The 15951-nt window shown below is 36.1% G+C and overlaps 1 protein-coding gene across 8 annotated transcripts in view; it reads left to right on the top strand.

Moving 5' to 3' along the window:
* Positions 1-15951, top strand: part of LOC127833828 (CAP-Gly domain-containing linker protein 1-like) — a 94308-nt gene that overhangs the window by 21752 nt on the left and 56605 nt on the right. For 5 of the 8 annotated variants that reach the window (XR_008027656.1, XM_052359309.1, XM_052359317.1 and 2 more), the window contains exons 4-7: positions 3894-3971; positions 5772-6480; positions 6784-7021; positions 15012-15083. Coding sequence is in view for 7 of the 8 variants with exons in the window: in XM_052359309.1 (XP_052215269.1) it covers positions 3894-3971; positions 5772-6480; positions 6784-7021; positions 15012-15083 (1097 nt within the window). In the remaining variant the exon portion in view is untranslated. The remainder of the gene's footprint in view (positions 1-3893; positions 3972-5771; positions 6481-6783; positions 7022-15011; positions 15084-15951) is intronic. The other 3 variants (XM_052359335.1, XM_052359336.1, XM_052359334.1) reach the window with 2 other exon arrangements.

Below are 15951 nucleotides of genomic sequence, written 5' to 3'. Positions count from 1 at the left end.
CTTGACTGCTTATTATTATAATTTCTGTATATCTAGTAACTTCACCATAAGTGCTTTCAAAACTTAACATTGTTGTATGCATTTCTTTCAAATGAATATGGGCAGTGCTCTGTGCAAAGGAGGTTTAATGAATGTGTGTAAAGTGTGGTCCCAGATTAGCCTGTGTAGTCTGCACAGGCTAATCCTGGACCACACTTTACACACATGCATCCCCCTTTTCACAGAGCACGTCTCATATGTTGTTAGTAACTAAAAGAGATGCTATTAACTTCCAAAGAGATGCTATTAACTTCCAAAGAGATGCTATTAACTTCCAAAGAGATGCTATTAACTTCCAAAGAGATGCTATTAACTTCCAAAGAGATGCTATTAACTTCCATAAGGAACAATGCCTTTATAAAAAGCATTTAAAATTTATTTGGGGGATATTTAATTTATATCACATGATTTTATAAATTAACTGGTGGAGTTCTAAATTAGCTATTCCTATTTCTACCAATAGTATAACCAGATAAATCAACACAAATGTTTAATGATCAAAATCAGGTCCGGCATTTGCATTTAGAAAGGGTAAGTGAAAGCTTGGGTATAGGGTCTCAATTAAACTATAATTGTGTTTATTATCCCCCGCCATAGGCGGAGGGATATCGTTTTGGCGTTGTCTGTCCGTCAGTCTTTCCGTCCGTCCGACACTTTTGTGTCCGGAGACATATCTTGGAAGTGCTTTGGGGGATTTCATTGAGACTTGATATGAGTATATATATGGATAAGAGGATGATGCACGCCAACTGGCATTGTACACCATCTGTTAATAACGGAGTTATGGCCCTTTGTATCTTAAAAAAAATAAAAAAGCCACTTCTGTGTCCCGAGCCATATCTTGCAAGTGCTTTGGCGGATTTCATTGAAACTTGGTATGAGTATATATATGGATAAGAGGATGATGCAAGCCAAATGGCATTGTATACCATCTGTTAATATGGCCCTTTGTATCAAGAAAAAATGCTTTTTAATATCTTCATATGTATGGACCAAGATATGTCTCCGGACACAAAAGTGTCGGACGGACGGAAAGACGGACGGACAGCTTTATCTCCATTTACACATGAGCCAGAGCCATGACACTTTCCATAGTTGTTCTCAATCATCTGGGGATGCTTCACATTCAACACCCATAATCCTAGGGGCTAAGGTCAAGGTACACATTGAGGTCAAAGGTCACAAATTTGATGAATTATTCATTATTCAGTCATTCCTTTACTATGCATCAAGGGATTCTGTAATAACTGTCCACAATTGTTCTCCATTATCTAGCTGAGTGTCAGATATAAGATCCAAGTTGCTAGGGTCATGGTCAAAGTCACACACAAAGGTCAAAATCACACATTTTGATTCCATCCAGAACGCTTTTGTGTCCAGAAGCATTTATTTGACGGGGGATATCAATTCAACGAATTTGCTTGTTTTATTCTGATTTGCAGGGGTTTGTTGGTTGAATATGCTTGTTAATTAATTTCAGAAAATTAATTCCAAAGGTTTTACTTAATATGATGGTAACTGTTCTTATTGTACTTTAAGGAATCTGTCATATGCATCTACTTTAACAAACATGTGGCATCAAAATTGGATATAAAATGTCTTTGTAAGAAAGCAAAGCAGTTAAGTGAAAAGTAATTATAAGACTTGTGCTGCTCTGTGGGAAAATAAATGCAGTGCACACATGCTAAGCAGCCCTGACACGTTTGGCTTTTATTGAACTTTTACCTTTTTAGGAAGTTCCTTCTAAACAAAATCCAGTTTAAGCAGAAAGTGTCATCCGTGATAAACCTGTGTTGACTGCACAGGCTAATCTGGAAAATACCTTAGCGGCTAAAATTACGCACATTTATCCAGAAACCAAACAAATTATGTTATTTTCAGCCTAAAGGTGAAAATGCTCACATGTTGACATTTATGCTTACCCCAGAAGTTGCATGCATCAAATTTATGTTCACTTTATTTATAGACTAAACGTTCTCAATCCTTTGTTTTCTTGGGTGAGAAATAATGCATGGACTGGCATTGTCAGTATCTTTTGAAGACAGTTGATGAGTTTTGGCAGGAAAAAAGTTAATGCTAATGATGTCATATTTTTGTTATTTTTGTTTTGATTTGCGTTGAACATTGCTGTGTATTAGCCTATGAAAAACAACTTTATGTGGTTTCAATACAATTAAATATGATTATTTATACAGTATGTTTGGAGTTTCAATTTGTGAAGTGAAAAATATCTTTCTCATTAAAGGTTTTATCTCCATATTTAAGTGGGGATAAGAAATAAAGAAAAAAGGCATTTTGGTCCATACATATGAACTTTGTTTCCTTATGCCCTTTGTTGACATTTTTCCAGTTTTTATGTCCCCCACTATAGTAGTGGGGGACATATTGTTTTTGCCCTGTCTGTTGGTTGGTCTCTTGGTTGGTTGGTTTGTTGGTTGGTTGGTTTGCGCCAACTTTAACATTTGCAATAACTTTTGCAATATTGAAGATAGCAACTTGATATTTGGCATGCATATGTATCTCATGGAGCTGCACAATTTTGAGTGGTGAAAGGTCAAGGTCAAGGTCATCCTTCAAGGTCAAAGGTCAAATATATGGGTCAAAATCGCTCATTTAATGTACACTTTTGCAGTATTTCAATATTCAAGATAGCAACTTGATATTTGGCATGCATGTGTATCTCATGGAGCTGCACATTTTGAGTGGTGAAAGGTAAAGGTCATCCTTTAAGGTCAGAGGTCAAAATTATGTGGACAAAATTGCTCATTTTATGAGTACTTTTGCAATATTGAAGATAGCAACTTGATATTTGGCATGCATGTGTATCTCATGGAGCTGCACATTTTGAGTGGTTAAAGGTCAAGGTCATCCTTCAAGGTCAGAGGTCAAATATATGTGGCCCAAATCGCTTATTTTATGAAAACTATTGCAATATTGAAGATAGCAACTTGATATTTGGCATGCATGTGTATCTCATGGAGCTGTACATTTTGAGTGGTGAAAGGTCAAGGTCATCCTTTAAGTAAAATGTATGGGTCAAAATTGCTCATGTAATGTCACTTCAGCAATATTGAAGCTAGCAATTTTATATTTGAAATGCATGTGTATCTCATGGAGCTGCACATTTTGAGTGGTGAAGGGTCAAGGTCAAGGTCATCCTTCAAGGTCAAACATCATATAGGGGGATATTGTGTTTCACAAACAAATCTTGTTCTTTAATTGTTATGTGCAATATGTATTCAAGAAATTACCCAATCTTAATACATGAGCTGTGCTCTGTGAAAGGGGGGTTTAATGCTTGTGCTTTAAGTGTTGTCTTCGATAAGCCTGTGCAGTCCGCACAGTGTAATCAGGTACGACACTTTGCGCCTAAGCTTTTTGCTTAGAAGAGACTTTCTTTAAAAGAATAAAGTCATAAAAGTGGACAGTGTGGTCCCAGATTAGCCTGTGCACAGGCTAATCTGGGATGACACTTTATGCACATGCATTACACCCTCTTTTTACAGAGCGCAGCCCATGTATATGGAAAGATTTAGGATCAGAAAGTGTTCTTGATGCTGTTCAAAAAGATCCACTGTGGATTGAAAACCATCTCAGCTCATTGTCACCATCTTACAATTTACTACTTCATTGTTATTCGGATTTGTCATTGACATCTAGTAGAAAAACGTATTCAAGTTTGTTTGTGTTTCCCAGTCTAGAGGCACAGCATAGAACCATCAAAAGCACTAAATTGCTAGTTTGCTCTAGATCTTTTCTTACATCAATTCCTCCACATATTTTATTACCTCATACTCTTTGCTAACATTTGCTGTGATTTTTGAAGCATGATGTGTTGTTGTTGTTGTTGTTAGATGCTATTGCAAAGAGCGCTAGAGCTGCTGGGCTCAATTCCAGTCTGGCTGAGTCGTATGCTACACAAGCATTGGCAGGTAACAATGCATATTGGTCAGGTACTGGATATGTTCATAATTGGAACAATAACATGTTGGTAAAACATGAGATAGCTGTGTTCTGAAATGTATTCACAACATATTAAAGGGGCCTTTTCACGTTTTGGTAAATTGACAAATTAAAAAAAAAGTTTTAGATGCGCAAATTGTAGTAGTAGTTATGATATTTGTGAGGAAACAGTAATACGGAACATTTACCATGCTCTGAAATATCCATTATATGCACTTTTTGAGGATTTAAAAACCTGAAAATTGTAAAGCGTTCCAACGCTAAACGATTAGATAATTTGGAGAGTTCTGTTGTTGTCGTTATAATTTGGGATACTACGAGGATTGCTTATATAAAGTATAAAATACATAACTCATTGTATAAGCACGGATGGCGATAGGCATTTACTCCAGGGGGCAGTGGTTAGAGCCCTGTTGAGGGTTACTTTTATTAACCAGGTTTTCCGAAGGAAAAAACTGGTTATTAGATTGGCGAATGCGGGCGGGCTGGCTGGCTGGCTGGCTGGCGGGCGGGCGGAACAAGCTTGTCTGGGCCATAACTATGTCGTTCATTGTCAGATTTTAAAATCATTTGGCACATTTGTTCACCATCATTGGACGGTGTGTCGAGCGAAATAATTACGTCGATATCTCCAAGGTCAAGGTCACACTTTGAGTTCAAAGGTCAAAAATGGCCATAAAAGAGCTTGTCCTGGCCATAACTATGTCATTCATTGTGAGATTTTAAAATCATTTGGCACATTTGTTCACCATGATGGGACGGTATGTCGCACGAAAGAATCACGTCAATATCTCCAATGTCAAGGTTGCCACGACTAAAAATAGATTTTTTTTTAAAACAAACTTACAAAGGGGGTTAATTTTGTTTGTTCATTTCAAAAGTTCAGTTTGAGTTTTCTCCCTTTATCAGATTTTTTTTTCACAATGAAAACCTGGTTTTGTGACAATTTTGTCCCTTGTTATTCCTTGAATTGTATTCTTGTTTTTTACGAGAGCTTTTTAGATCCAATGTTTATATTTATCAATATAAAGCATTTAATGACAAACTTAAATACATGCCAAAATCTGTGAAAAGGCCCCTCTAACAATTTATGCTAAAAAAAAGAAGATTGCATAGATTTAGGTGTTTCACCTTAATAATGGGAAAAAACATGATACAAATATATCATAAACAATTATATTTTATAATTTAAATTAATGGTAGGCTCATAGCTAATAAGCATGTATTTTCTTTAAAATGCATTTCTTCGTTTTGTTATGCATGTTGTTTTGAATTAAGATAATAGCTAAAATCTCATTAAATAATCATCTCTATGTACTCTAGAACTATATAAACTAACTGTTTGTCAATTTTCTTGAGATACATTTCCAGGCATTCATGTTCTTTGTTTGGCATGTATTTAAATTATTGTCCCCTACCGGTTTCACCGGAGGGGTCGTCTGGTTTGCGCTCTGTCTGTCAGTCTGTCTGTCAGTCAGTCAGTCACACTTTTCTGGATCCTGCAATAACTTTCAAAGTTCTTAATATTTTTTCATGAATTGTGCAACATGGATAGATGGCAATATGGACATTTGAACATCATTTCATTTCGTTCCTACGTCAAAAATTGTGGTTGCTATGGAAATTTTTTTTTTTTTAAATATGAAAATGGTGGAATTTCTGACAATGGTGGAGCCGGTAGGGGACCATATTGCTTGACAATAGCCTTGTTTATTATAATCCAATCATTTTGGACATGTTTTTAAGAAGACATCTTACCTGTGTTCAAGGTGAGGAGGAGCTGAATGCCCCACCCCCTCCAGCTGATGATTTCATCATTGGTGACCGCGTGTTTGTCAGTGGTTCTAAACCTGGCTACATTGCATTCATTGGTGAGACACAGTTTGCCCCTGGGGATTGGGCAGGAGTTGTATTGGACGAGATGATTGGAAAGAATGACGGAGCAGTAAATGGTGTACGTTATTTCCAATGTGAAGCAAAGCGTGGTGTGTTCTGTAGACTTTCTAAGTTATCAAGGACCCCGGAAATTACTGGTGCTCATAGAAAATCAGAGGACGCCACATCAGAAAGATCTGTACCAATGAATGGAGATGAACACAATGCTGGTCTGCGTCGCCCGACCACACCCAGTTTATTGCAGCGACCTTCAACCCCCAGTAGGGGTCGGGAAAGCGGGATCGCCCGGCCAACCACACCCAGTCTTCATAGGCCAGTTCATAAATCACTATCAAGTTCAAACTCTAGTTTAAGTAAAGGTCCTGTGCCGTTAAAGGCCAGACCTGAACCTGTGACCTCAACTCCCATGGCTGCGCCTGGAGCCAAGGTGGCCTTGAAAGTCGGTGATAGGGTATTAGTTAGTGGATCAAAACTAGGAACATTGCGATATCTTGGTCCAGCAGATTTTGCCAAAGGCGATTGGGTGGGTGTTGAATTGGATGACCCAGTTGGAAAAAATGACGGAGCTGTTGCTGGTAAAAGGTATGTTACTGAAAGAGAATCGTTATTTAATTTTTGACTGTCATTTAATAAAAAAAGTTGATGGTTCTCCCATTTCCAAAGCCTCATCATTTTAAAGTTTATTATTAAATGTTATCTCAAATTGTATACATTTATACAGTTTTAGTGTGACAATCTTCTGTCAGCTTATCTATTAAAGTATTGTATTTTCAACCTGGTATAAAAGTTTTTTTGTTAAATTATTGACATAAAAACAGTTTGATGCAGCATCGCACATTTTTTTAATTACGAATATAACCAAGAACATATCATGTCTCATTTCAGATACTTTGATTGCCAACCACGCTATGGATTATTCGCGCCTGTTCACAAGGTCACGAAAACGACCGCCCAAACAACTCCAGTGTCTAGCCTCATGACGCGCTCAATGGGCAGCACAGGCCTGAGACCGAGTCGTGAGCACAGCGGGAGCCAAGAGTCTGTGAGCTCGCTGAGTTCAGCAACGTCTAGTGCCTCTCGGCCGCGGGTAAGACTCGGAGTGTCCGGCCTCGGGAGCAGTCAGGTACATGCAGTTTTACTGATGTTTGTCCTCTAATGTTAAATTCTTTTCCTCAAGTTTAAGTATGTATCAGATATAGTGTTTTTTTTTCGAAAATAAGATTGTTTCATGCATTTTACCTTTTTTTCAAATTTCAAATATTTTCATTGGTTAATCCTGTGATAAAGTTTCTTTTTCTAATTCTTAGCTATACATTGTATAATTATGAAACTTAATTTGAAAGCAGTTTTGTTGGAAATATCTGTAAAACTCACTTATAATTACCTCAGACTAAAATACTCAACATTGATCAGTGTACAAATTTTCGACATATGACCAAAATTCATAATCACTGTGTTTAACTCCAAAAACATCTAACATGTTAGTTCTAGGTGGTCATTACAAGCACATACATTGTATCATGGGATTAACTGTGTGAAAATTTGATGTTGTAAAAATTAACCCACACTTCTCAGGCCACTACAAGTGCTGCAGAGTTGAAGATGTTTGTAGATATTTCATTACTAACCAAGCATACACTCTTCTTTCTGGGACAGCCTGTGTAAATTATGACAGTTTACATAATGCTATGCTGTAAAGTTGTTTGGCATGGCTTTTTGGATCCAACCCTATGTTCATTTGCTGCTTTTCCATCATGATTTGTACAGTTTTTTCACGGCTTTCAATTTATTAAATGCAAGTTTAAACAATACATTTCATTAAGAAAACAAATCATTTTAAAATCAGACCAATCCTTTTCAAAATGATATTCATCGTACACATGTTTTGCAGAGACCGACTCTAGGCTTACTATGACCTGATGGCTATTTAATCGGTATAATCTGTATCTAGTATTTTTAACATCAGCTTGGTTCTCCCCATAAAGCATTTAGGCTTCATGACAAAATAAATGTTTTGTTTCCTGTTTGGTCTTGTCTTTTTCTATTCCTTGTATATTACATGTAGCAAAAAAAGTATTTATATGATGTATTTCATTATTGTTATACCCCACAAACAAAGTTTAGGGGGGTATATAGGAGTGAACTTGTCTGTCGGTCGGTAGGTTGGTCGGTCGGTCTGTCTGTCATTCCGTATAAAGTGTTCGATCTCTAATTGAAGTAGTTTTCATCCAATCTTCACCAAACTTGGTCAGAAGTTGTATCTTCATGATGTCTAGGCCAAGTTCGAACATGGGCCTTGCCAGGTCAAAAACTAGGTTACGGGGTCACTTAGTGCGTTTTAAACATTCAGCATGTTGTCCGCTAGTGCGTTTTAAACATTCAGCATGTTGTCCGCTCTATAATTCAAGTAGTTTTCATCCGATCTTCACCAAACTTAGTCAGAAGTTATATCTAGATGATGTCTAGGCCAAGTTCGAACATGGGCCTTGCTGGGTCAAAAAATAGGTCACGGGGTCACTAAGTGAATTTTTAAACATTCAGCGTGTTGTCCGCTCTCTAATTCAAGTAGTTTTCATTCAATCTTCACTAAACTTGGTCAGAAGTTGTATCTACATGATGTCTAGGCCAAGTTCGAACATGGGCCTTGCCTTGTCAAAAACTAAGTTACGGGGTCACTTAGTGCGTTTTAAACATTCAGCATGTTGTCCGCTCTCTAATTTAAGTAGTTTTCATCCGATCTTCACCCAACTTAGTCAGAAGTTGTATCTAGATGATCTTAAAGCCAAGTTTGAACATGGGCTTTGCCGGGAAAAAACTAGGTCAGGGGTCACTTAGTGCGTTTTTAACATTCAGCATGGTGTCGTGTCTCTTATTCAAGTAGTTTTCATCTGATCTTCACCAAACTTGGTCAGAAATTTTATCTAGATGATCTGAAAGCTAAGTTTGAACATGGGCCATGCCAGATCAAAAACTAGGTCACAGGGTCACTTAGTATGTTTAACACATTGAGCATGGTGTCCGCTCTCCATTTCAAGTAGTTTAAATCTGATCTTCACCACACTTGGTCAGAAGTTGTAACTAGATGATGTGTAGGTCAAGTTCGAACATGGGCCATGCCAGGTCAAAAACAAGGTCACGGGGTCACTAAGTGTGTTTTAAACCTCACCATATTGTCTGCTCTCTAATTCAAGTAGTTTTTATCCAATCTTCACCAAAATTTGTCAGAAGTTGTATCTTGATAATGTCTAAGGCAAGTTTGAATATGGGTCATGCCGGGTCAAAAACAAGGTCACAGGGTCACTTAGTGCGTTTTAAACATCACAATGTTATCCGCTCTCTTATTCAAGTAGTTTTCATCCAATCTTCACCAAACTTGGTCAGAAGTTGTATCTAGATGATGTCTAGGTCAAGTTTGAATATGGGTCATGCCAGGTCAAAAACTAGGTCACGGGGTATCTTAGTGCGTTTTAAACCTCACCATGTTGTCCGCTCTCTAATTCAAGTAGTTTTCATCCAATCCTCACCAAACTTGGTCACAAGTTTTATCTAAATGATCTCTAGGACAAGTTTGAACATGGGCCATTCCGGGCCTTAAACTAGGTCACGGGGTCACTTAGTGCGTTTTTTAAACATTTAGCATGGTGTCCGCTCTCTAATTCAAGTAGTTTACATCCGATCTTCACCAAACTTGGTCCGAAGTTTTATGGAGATGATCTTAAGGCCAAGTTAGAACATGGGCCTTTCTGGGTCAAAAACTAGGTCAAGGGGTCACTAAGTGCGTTTTAAAAATTGAGCATGGTGTCCGCTGTTTTTTGTGAAGACTACATGCAAAATATTATGTGTCAATGGGGCATGTGGGGGTATTCGCCACGTATGTGACAAAGCTCTAGTTGTACATGTTTTTCATTTGTTGACCTTTATTTTTTGCAAAAATGTGTCATAAGTTTTCTATCTTTCAAAGTGCTTGGTTGCTTTTATGTTCAGTCTTAACAAACTTGCATGCTTAGATTTTGATTGTGATCGTTGTAAGTGTTTGCAAATGTGCTTATTGTGTTCATTCTTAGTTTAGAATTGTCCTTAAATTGTTCTTGTCAGATGATCTTTGTGAAACTGTACATTGTATGCAATGAATTACTGTAGAGCTGTAACAATCATCTAGAAGCTTGTAATACTCTGTGACTCATGTTTGCCATCAACATAGGCAGCTTGTTATGGAATCAATTTAAAAATATCTTGTGATCTTATTTCGATTTCTGTTCAATTCAGACTTGTTCATTTTAGTGCCGAATAATTGGAACGCAAAATTCAATTAAAAAAAGCATCTATTCGAATGCTTTGACATTCTTTATCTAGAAAATGTAGAGCTTATTCATCATGGTAGATTTAATTTCTGGCTCATGCTTGTAATTTGCTTCAAGACCACGCCATCTTGCCTTGCTAACATCTTATATGAATTCTGCAGCACTTGGGCTTGTCAGCTGTTTTCCACTCAGTATTGCGCAATATTGTTCCACAAACCACATAAGCATATTTGATATATCCTCCCTCTTCAAGTATTTTGGACTTTTTCCTTTGTTACATTTATGCAATAAACAAGTTTGTTATGTGGAGTTTTTCTGTAAAATGTCTCGCCCCTTTTCTTAGTTACAGTTACTTTGTGTGCAAACAATATATATATTTATAAAGAGAACGATTCCCAAATGGACATATTTTCCCTTTCCATTTCAAACATTGTGTAAGTTTGTTATGAAATAAGAGTTTCAAATATGTTCATCTAAATTCTATGTCTCTGAACAACTTCTGTTTTGCTAGAGTGTGCATTAGTTAATGATACAGTCCTAGTTGCTGAACCCTTTTTTGATTTAGTTTTTAAAATTCTATTGTAAGCTAATTGTCTGATTTAAATTCGGGTATTGATGAACTAGCTATTTGTCTATATATTTATATATCAGTTCTTATGACTTGCTTACTGACTGAAATAATATGTTGACCTACCAGATCTTGCTTGAAAATGTGTTAGCTGCTCATTAAAGAAACACTTTAAGGCCCTTTAGTATGATTTGGAATTTTATTCATGAAGGCAGTTGTTAAAGAGGAATAATTGCTTATTTCTACTTCTGTTGTGTTTGCAAAAGAAGTGATTGAGTAGTCATTGAAGTTGTATTCATTAGCCAAGTATCCAAAGCTTTTACTGACTTGTTGGCCGGCCCAGTTGGGGTTGAATGGGTTCCCATATGGACATGCTCCTGCCGATACAACACTGTCACTGTCATGCAACCCTTAGTCAGTTTGTTGATTGGGATTTAGTTATATGTTATGCATATTTTATAGGCAATACATTTACAATGCTTTATGCATATTTTATAAATATGTCTTCTATGAGAATTGATGGAAGTCTATTGTAAATACAGCACTTGATGGGAGGATATACAAATATGCTTATTCCATGTGAACAAAAATAATGACTAAAAAATGGAAATACGTTCTGTAAAAATTAATGCGTTGGTAAAACTGCATGCATGTGATTGCTTTGTGTCAAAATGGGGAGGGAATATCAGGGGAGGGAATATCAGGGGAGGGAATATCAGATTGTGTTTGTTCACTTGCATAATAACTGTTGTTGTTGGCATGTGTTTAATAGTTAAATTGAGTAGAACATAAAACATACACCAAAAATAAAACTTTTTTTCAAGTTTGCAAAAATTGGTACTAAATGTCATTTGTTAAAATAATTTGCTTTATTTGTTTGGTTAAATATTTAACTATTTGAATACAAAAATATATGCTCATAATATAAACGCTGAAAGTTATTACGTTAAATGGGATAATAATTTTGATTTGTGAAGTATATATTAAGTTCGAAATAATGAATGATATGTTATTATGATTTTGAACAATACAATATATTTTTCGTGATAATAAATAATTGAAACGTTGAATGTTTCATTTTAAATATATTTTTATTATTAATATCCCAAAAAATGTCAACTGCCGGTACAAAAGCCCTCAGAACCATGACTAAAACGTCACTTAAACATGTCCGAGATATTGAAGAAATTTACCCCCCGACTTATGGCAGAGTCAAGGCAAAAAACCAAGTTTTTCTAGCCACATTATACCCCTCGACATATGGCCGAGGTAGACTTATGGCCGCGAATGTACGGTAGTTGAAGTATTTAAACATTAAAATATTAGTAAAAATTTAAATAAAGAAGCCATCAAATAGTGAAATTTGAAATATTAACGAACTTAACATCTTATGCATAACTACTTTTTGTACTTTAAAAAAGACATGTGATTTGATTGGTGGAATATGTTGATTTCATAGTACAGGAAGCCAATTACATGTGTTATGTTGAATAAAGAAATATGGATGTGGGTTTGTAAGGGTTAGTTTGGTTGATTCAATATATTGTTTAATGTTGATGTTCATGTACTGAATGGTTATGAATATGATAAAGGATGTTGGTGTTAGCTTGGGAACATAACGAATAATTAAACACACTACTTTTAGGTGGAATCATACATGTTTTGATAATATTCATGTTGACAAGTATTCCTAAGTTTGGTAATTGTATTATGTAATACAAGCGTTTTTGTGCTATAATTGGGCAATATTTTATAACAGTGGCATTTCTAGAAATGAACATTTTTATATTTCTTGATAGTAATTTTACTTATTAAAAATATATAGCATGATTTATTGTTTTGCATGGCAAATGGCATTATATTATATCTTTAAATGTACTCTTATATTATATAGATAATTATTGAGTAAGTAGAGATGCAACGATTCACCAACAGCTCGATTCGATACGATTTCGATTTCAGACACTTCGATACCAATTTTTTCGATTCGATTCATCTTCAAACCTAGTTTTATCATATATTCACTCTTATGCCTCAAAATTAACATTTCTGTTCAAATGTGATTTCAATAAAACACATAAAATTGAATAGCAAATTAGGAATTTTGATATAAAAACTTCTCACTAGAAGATTGTGTTGATTACACAATTATAAAAAAAATAAAATAAATACTCATAAGAACGTATCTGGAATCAGTTGAATGGTTGTACTATCACTATTATACTTATACCCAAAACTGCTATAAGCATGTCTTCCATTGTGCCATGACAGCATCACCTGTTACCTGTAGGACAATTCACATTCTCTAATAAACTTAACAAAATTCGAACAGAAATAGAGCTACTTTTCTGGCTTGCGACTTCAGTAGTCTTGCTAAATCAAGGTTATGTTTGCGTTTGTTATATTGCATTAGATTAGTGGTTGAGCCGCACTTAGCGTACGCCACATCCGTGAAGCACAGTTTGCACTTTGCTTAATCGGTAGGGCTACCATCCCAAAACCCAAAATACTGCCACACTTTTGATTTTAGCTTCTTAAGCGCATCTGATAATTTCAATTTGTCGGCAACAACTTGTTCAGCCATTTTGACGCTTTTTCCGAAAGTAGACCGTAACGCGCTTATTGATTGGATGACTAAAGTAATAAGCAACCAATCGCGCGCGTCGTAATTACAGGTACAGATAAAACCTTCACCTTCCCGTATCAATAGTCAGAATACAGCGTGCTTTACGTATCTATGCATATATATGTATATATGTTAAAGAATCGAATCGAATTTGGTAGGTTTGGTATTGTAATCGAATCGAAGCATTTCGAATCGATTTTCGATGAATCGGATCGAATCGTTGCAGCTCTATGAGTAAGGCAATTATATGTAGTTTATACCTACTAATTTAACACCTGGGTATAGGCTAGACTTTAACATGTACACTATTATATGGTTCTTGTTTATACTTTGGTTCTATATTGATTTCTATCTTTTCAATACACTAACATGCAACATTGTAAACCAAATTATTGAAAAATTTTGAAATATTAATGTTGCAAGTCACATTTCCATAAATCATTGGAACAATTAATCCAGTCTTAATATGGGGCACTGAATGTTAGAAATTGGAATGGCTTAACAGTTACTATTTTAATAAAAATTGTTACTATTGGCAAATTAGATTTGGCCTTAAACCATGAACAAGTATTGTTTTGAAATCACATTGACCTTAATCTTGATGTATCAAACATGTATCCACTTTACACTCACTTAAAATATTTTGTCATTGTGCAAGAACATGGGTAGAGTGACAGACTGAAGTTAATACTTGTTATGCCCCCCTTCGAAGAAGAGGGGATATATTGTTTTTTTCACATGTCGGTCGGTACGTCCACCAGATGGTTTCCGGATGATAACTCAAGAACGCTTAGGCCTAGGATCATGAAACTTCATAGGTACATTGATCATGACTGGCAGATGACCCCTATTGATTGTCAGGTCACTAGGTCAAATGTCAAGGTCACAGTAACTCGAAACAGTAAAATGGTTTCCGGATGATAACCCAAGAATGCTTACGCCTAGGATCATGAAACTTCATAGGTACATTGATTATGACTGGCAGATGACCCCTATTGAATTTTAGGTCAAAGGTCAAGGTCACAGTGACTCGAAATAGTAAAATGGTTTCCGGATGATTACTCAAGAATGCTTACGGCTAGGATCATGAAACTTCATAGGAACATTGATCATGACTGGCAGATGACCCCTGTTGATTTTCAGGTCAAAGGTCAAGGTCACAGTAACACAAAACGTATTCACACAATGGCTGCCACTACAACTGACAGCCCATATGGGGGACATGCCTGTTTTACAAACAGCCCTTGTTATATTACCATGAAAATTGTTTGAATTTCAGAGTATTATAAATCAGTCATACAATGAACAATAGGGACCTTTAATAGGATAGTAAATAGCGAGTATTGAATAATTGATATATTATTGCATTTTTCTTACACACATTTTGAAGAAAGTTTTTAAATAATATCGTCAATTTTGTTAGAACTAGTAAAAACACTTCAGCTCATCTAATGAGGTTCACTATTAAAGCATTCCCACAATGCACCACCTCCACTGTTGTTACTGTGTTTAGTCTCTAACCTGTTAAACATGTGTTAAAGTCACAACATATTGTCTCAGCACTTGAGTTACTAACAATCTTGTGTGTAATCCCATATGGACTTTGGTGTATACACAGCCGACCCCTGGGTCCCGGACTGGCCAGCGACCTGGCTCTCTTAATATCACGGCCACCACGTCCGCTCTGCAGGTTAGTATGTGTAAACTGGAACCCTGAATAACTGTCTGTGAATCCCCTGCCAATCCTATTCTCATATTTGTGGACAAATAAGTTCAGGGAAACAAATGAAACATTTCAGAGTGTAAACATTCAGACAAATGTGTTAAAATGCAATGATTATATTTGAAACCCTTAAGCATTATATACTAGAAAATCCCTCCGTATTATTGTTAAAGTAATGCTTGGTTTGGTTATTCATTTTATACTTAGGCATGTGCAATAATTGAATCACATAAAGGAATAAAGGGTCTTAAATAATGCCATTGTAGCAAGGGTAGCTCCACATCAAACTTTGCAATTGCACAGTTTAGTCTGGAGCTATATTTTCCTTTAACCCTTTGCATGCTGGGAAATTTGTCGTCTGCTTAAATGTTGTCTGCTGAATTTCTAATTTTTTTCAAAGAATACTATCAGAATAGCAAACAGTTTGGCATGTCATCTGGATCCAAACTGTTTGCAAAGGCCTTCAAAATTCAGTTCCAGCACTGAAAAAGTAAAAACATCATCTGCTGTTATTTTATTCTAATGGGTTGGACCACTCTGTTTATTGGAAGATTATTGGTATTGTATTGATAAAAGTGAGTAAAGCGTTTTGTCCATTAAAAGTCGTGGCAAAACTTCAAGGAGATAGTGCGTCCTAAATGAAAACTGTCAAATCTTATTTGTGACTGTGTTGAAATTGCCTTTTGTTTAGAAACTTTGCTTAGCAGCCTTTGGGTAGGGTGGGCCAGTATTATTTTCGCATTTTAAGACTGCTCCAAGATTCATACACCCTCTCTTCACATGGTAAAGGAACATTTTATTTGGGAAACCATAGACCACTGGGTTGATGCACATT

The sequence above is a fragment of the Dreissena polymorpha genome, chromosome 1 (genome assembly GCF_020536995.1).
Source record: "Dreissena polymorpha isolate Duluth1 chromosome 1, UMN_Dpol_1.0, whole genome shotgun sequence".
NCBI lineage: Eukaryota > Metazoa > Mollusca > Bivalvia > Myida > Dreissenidae > Dreissena > Dreissena polymorpha.
Note: the sequence above shows the minus strand (reverse complement) of the source record. Positions and strands in the feature narration are given on the sequence as shown.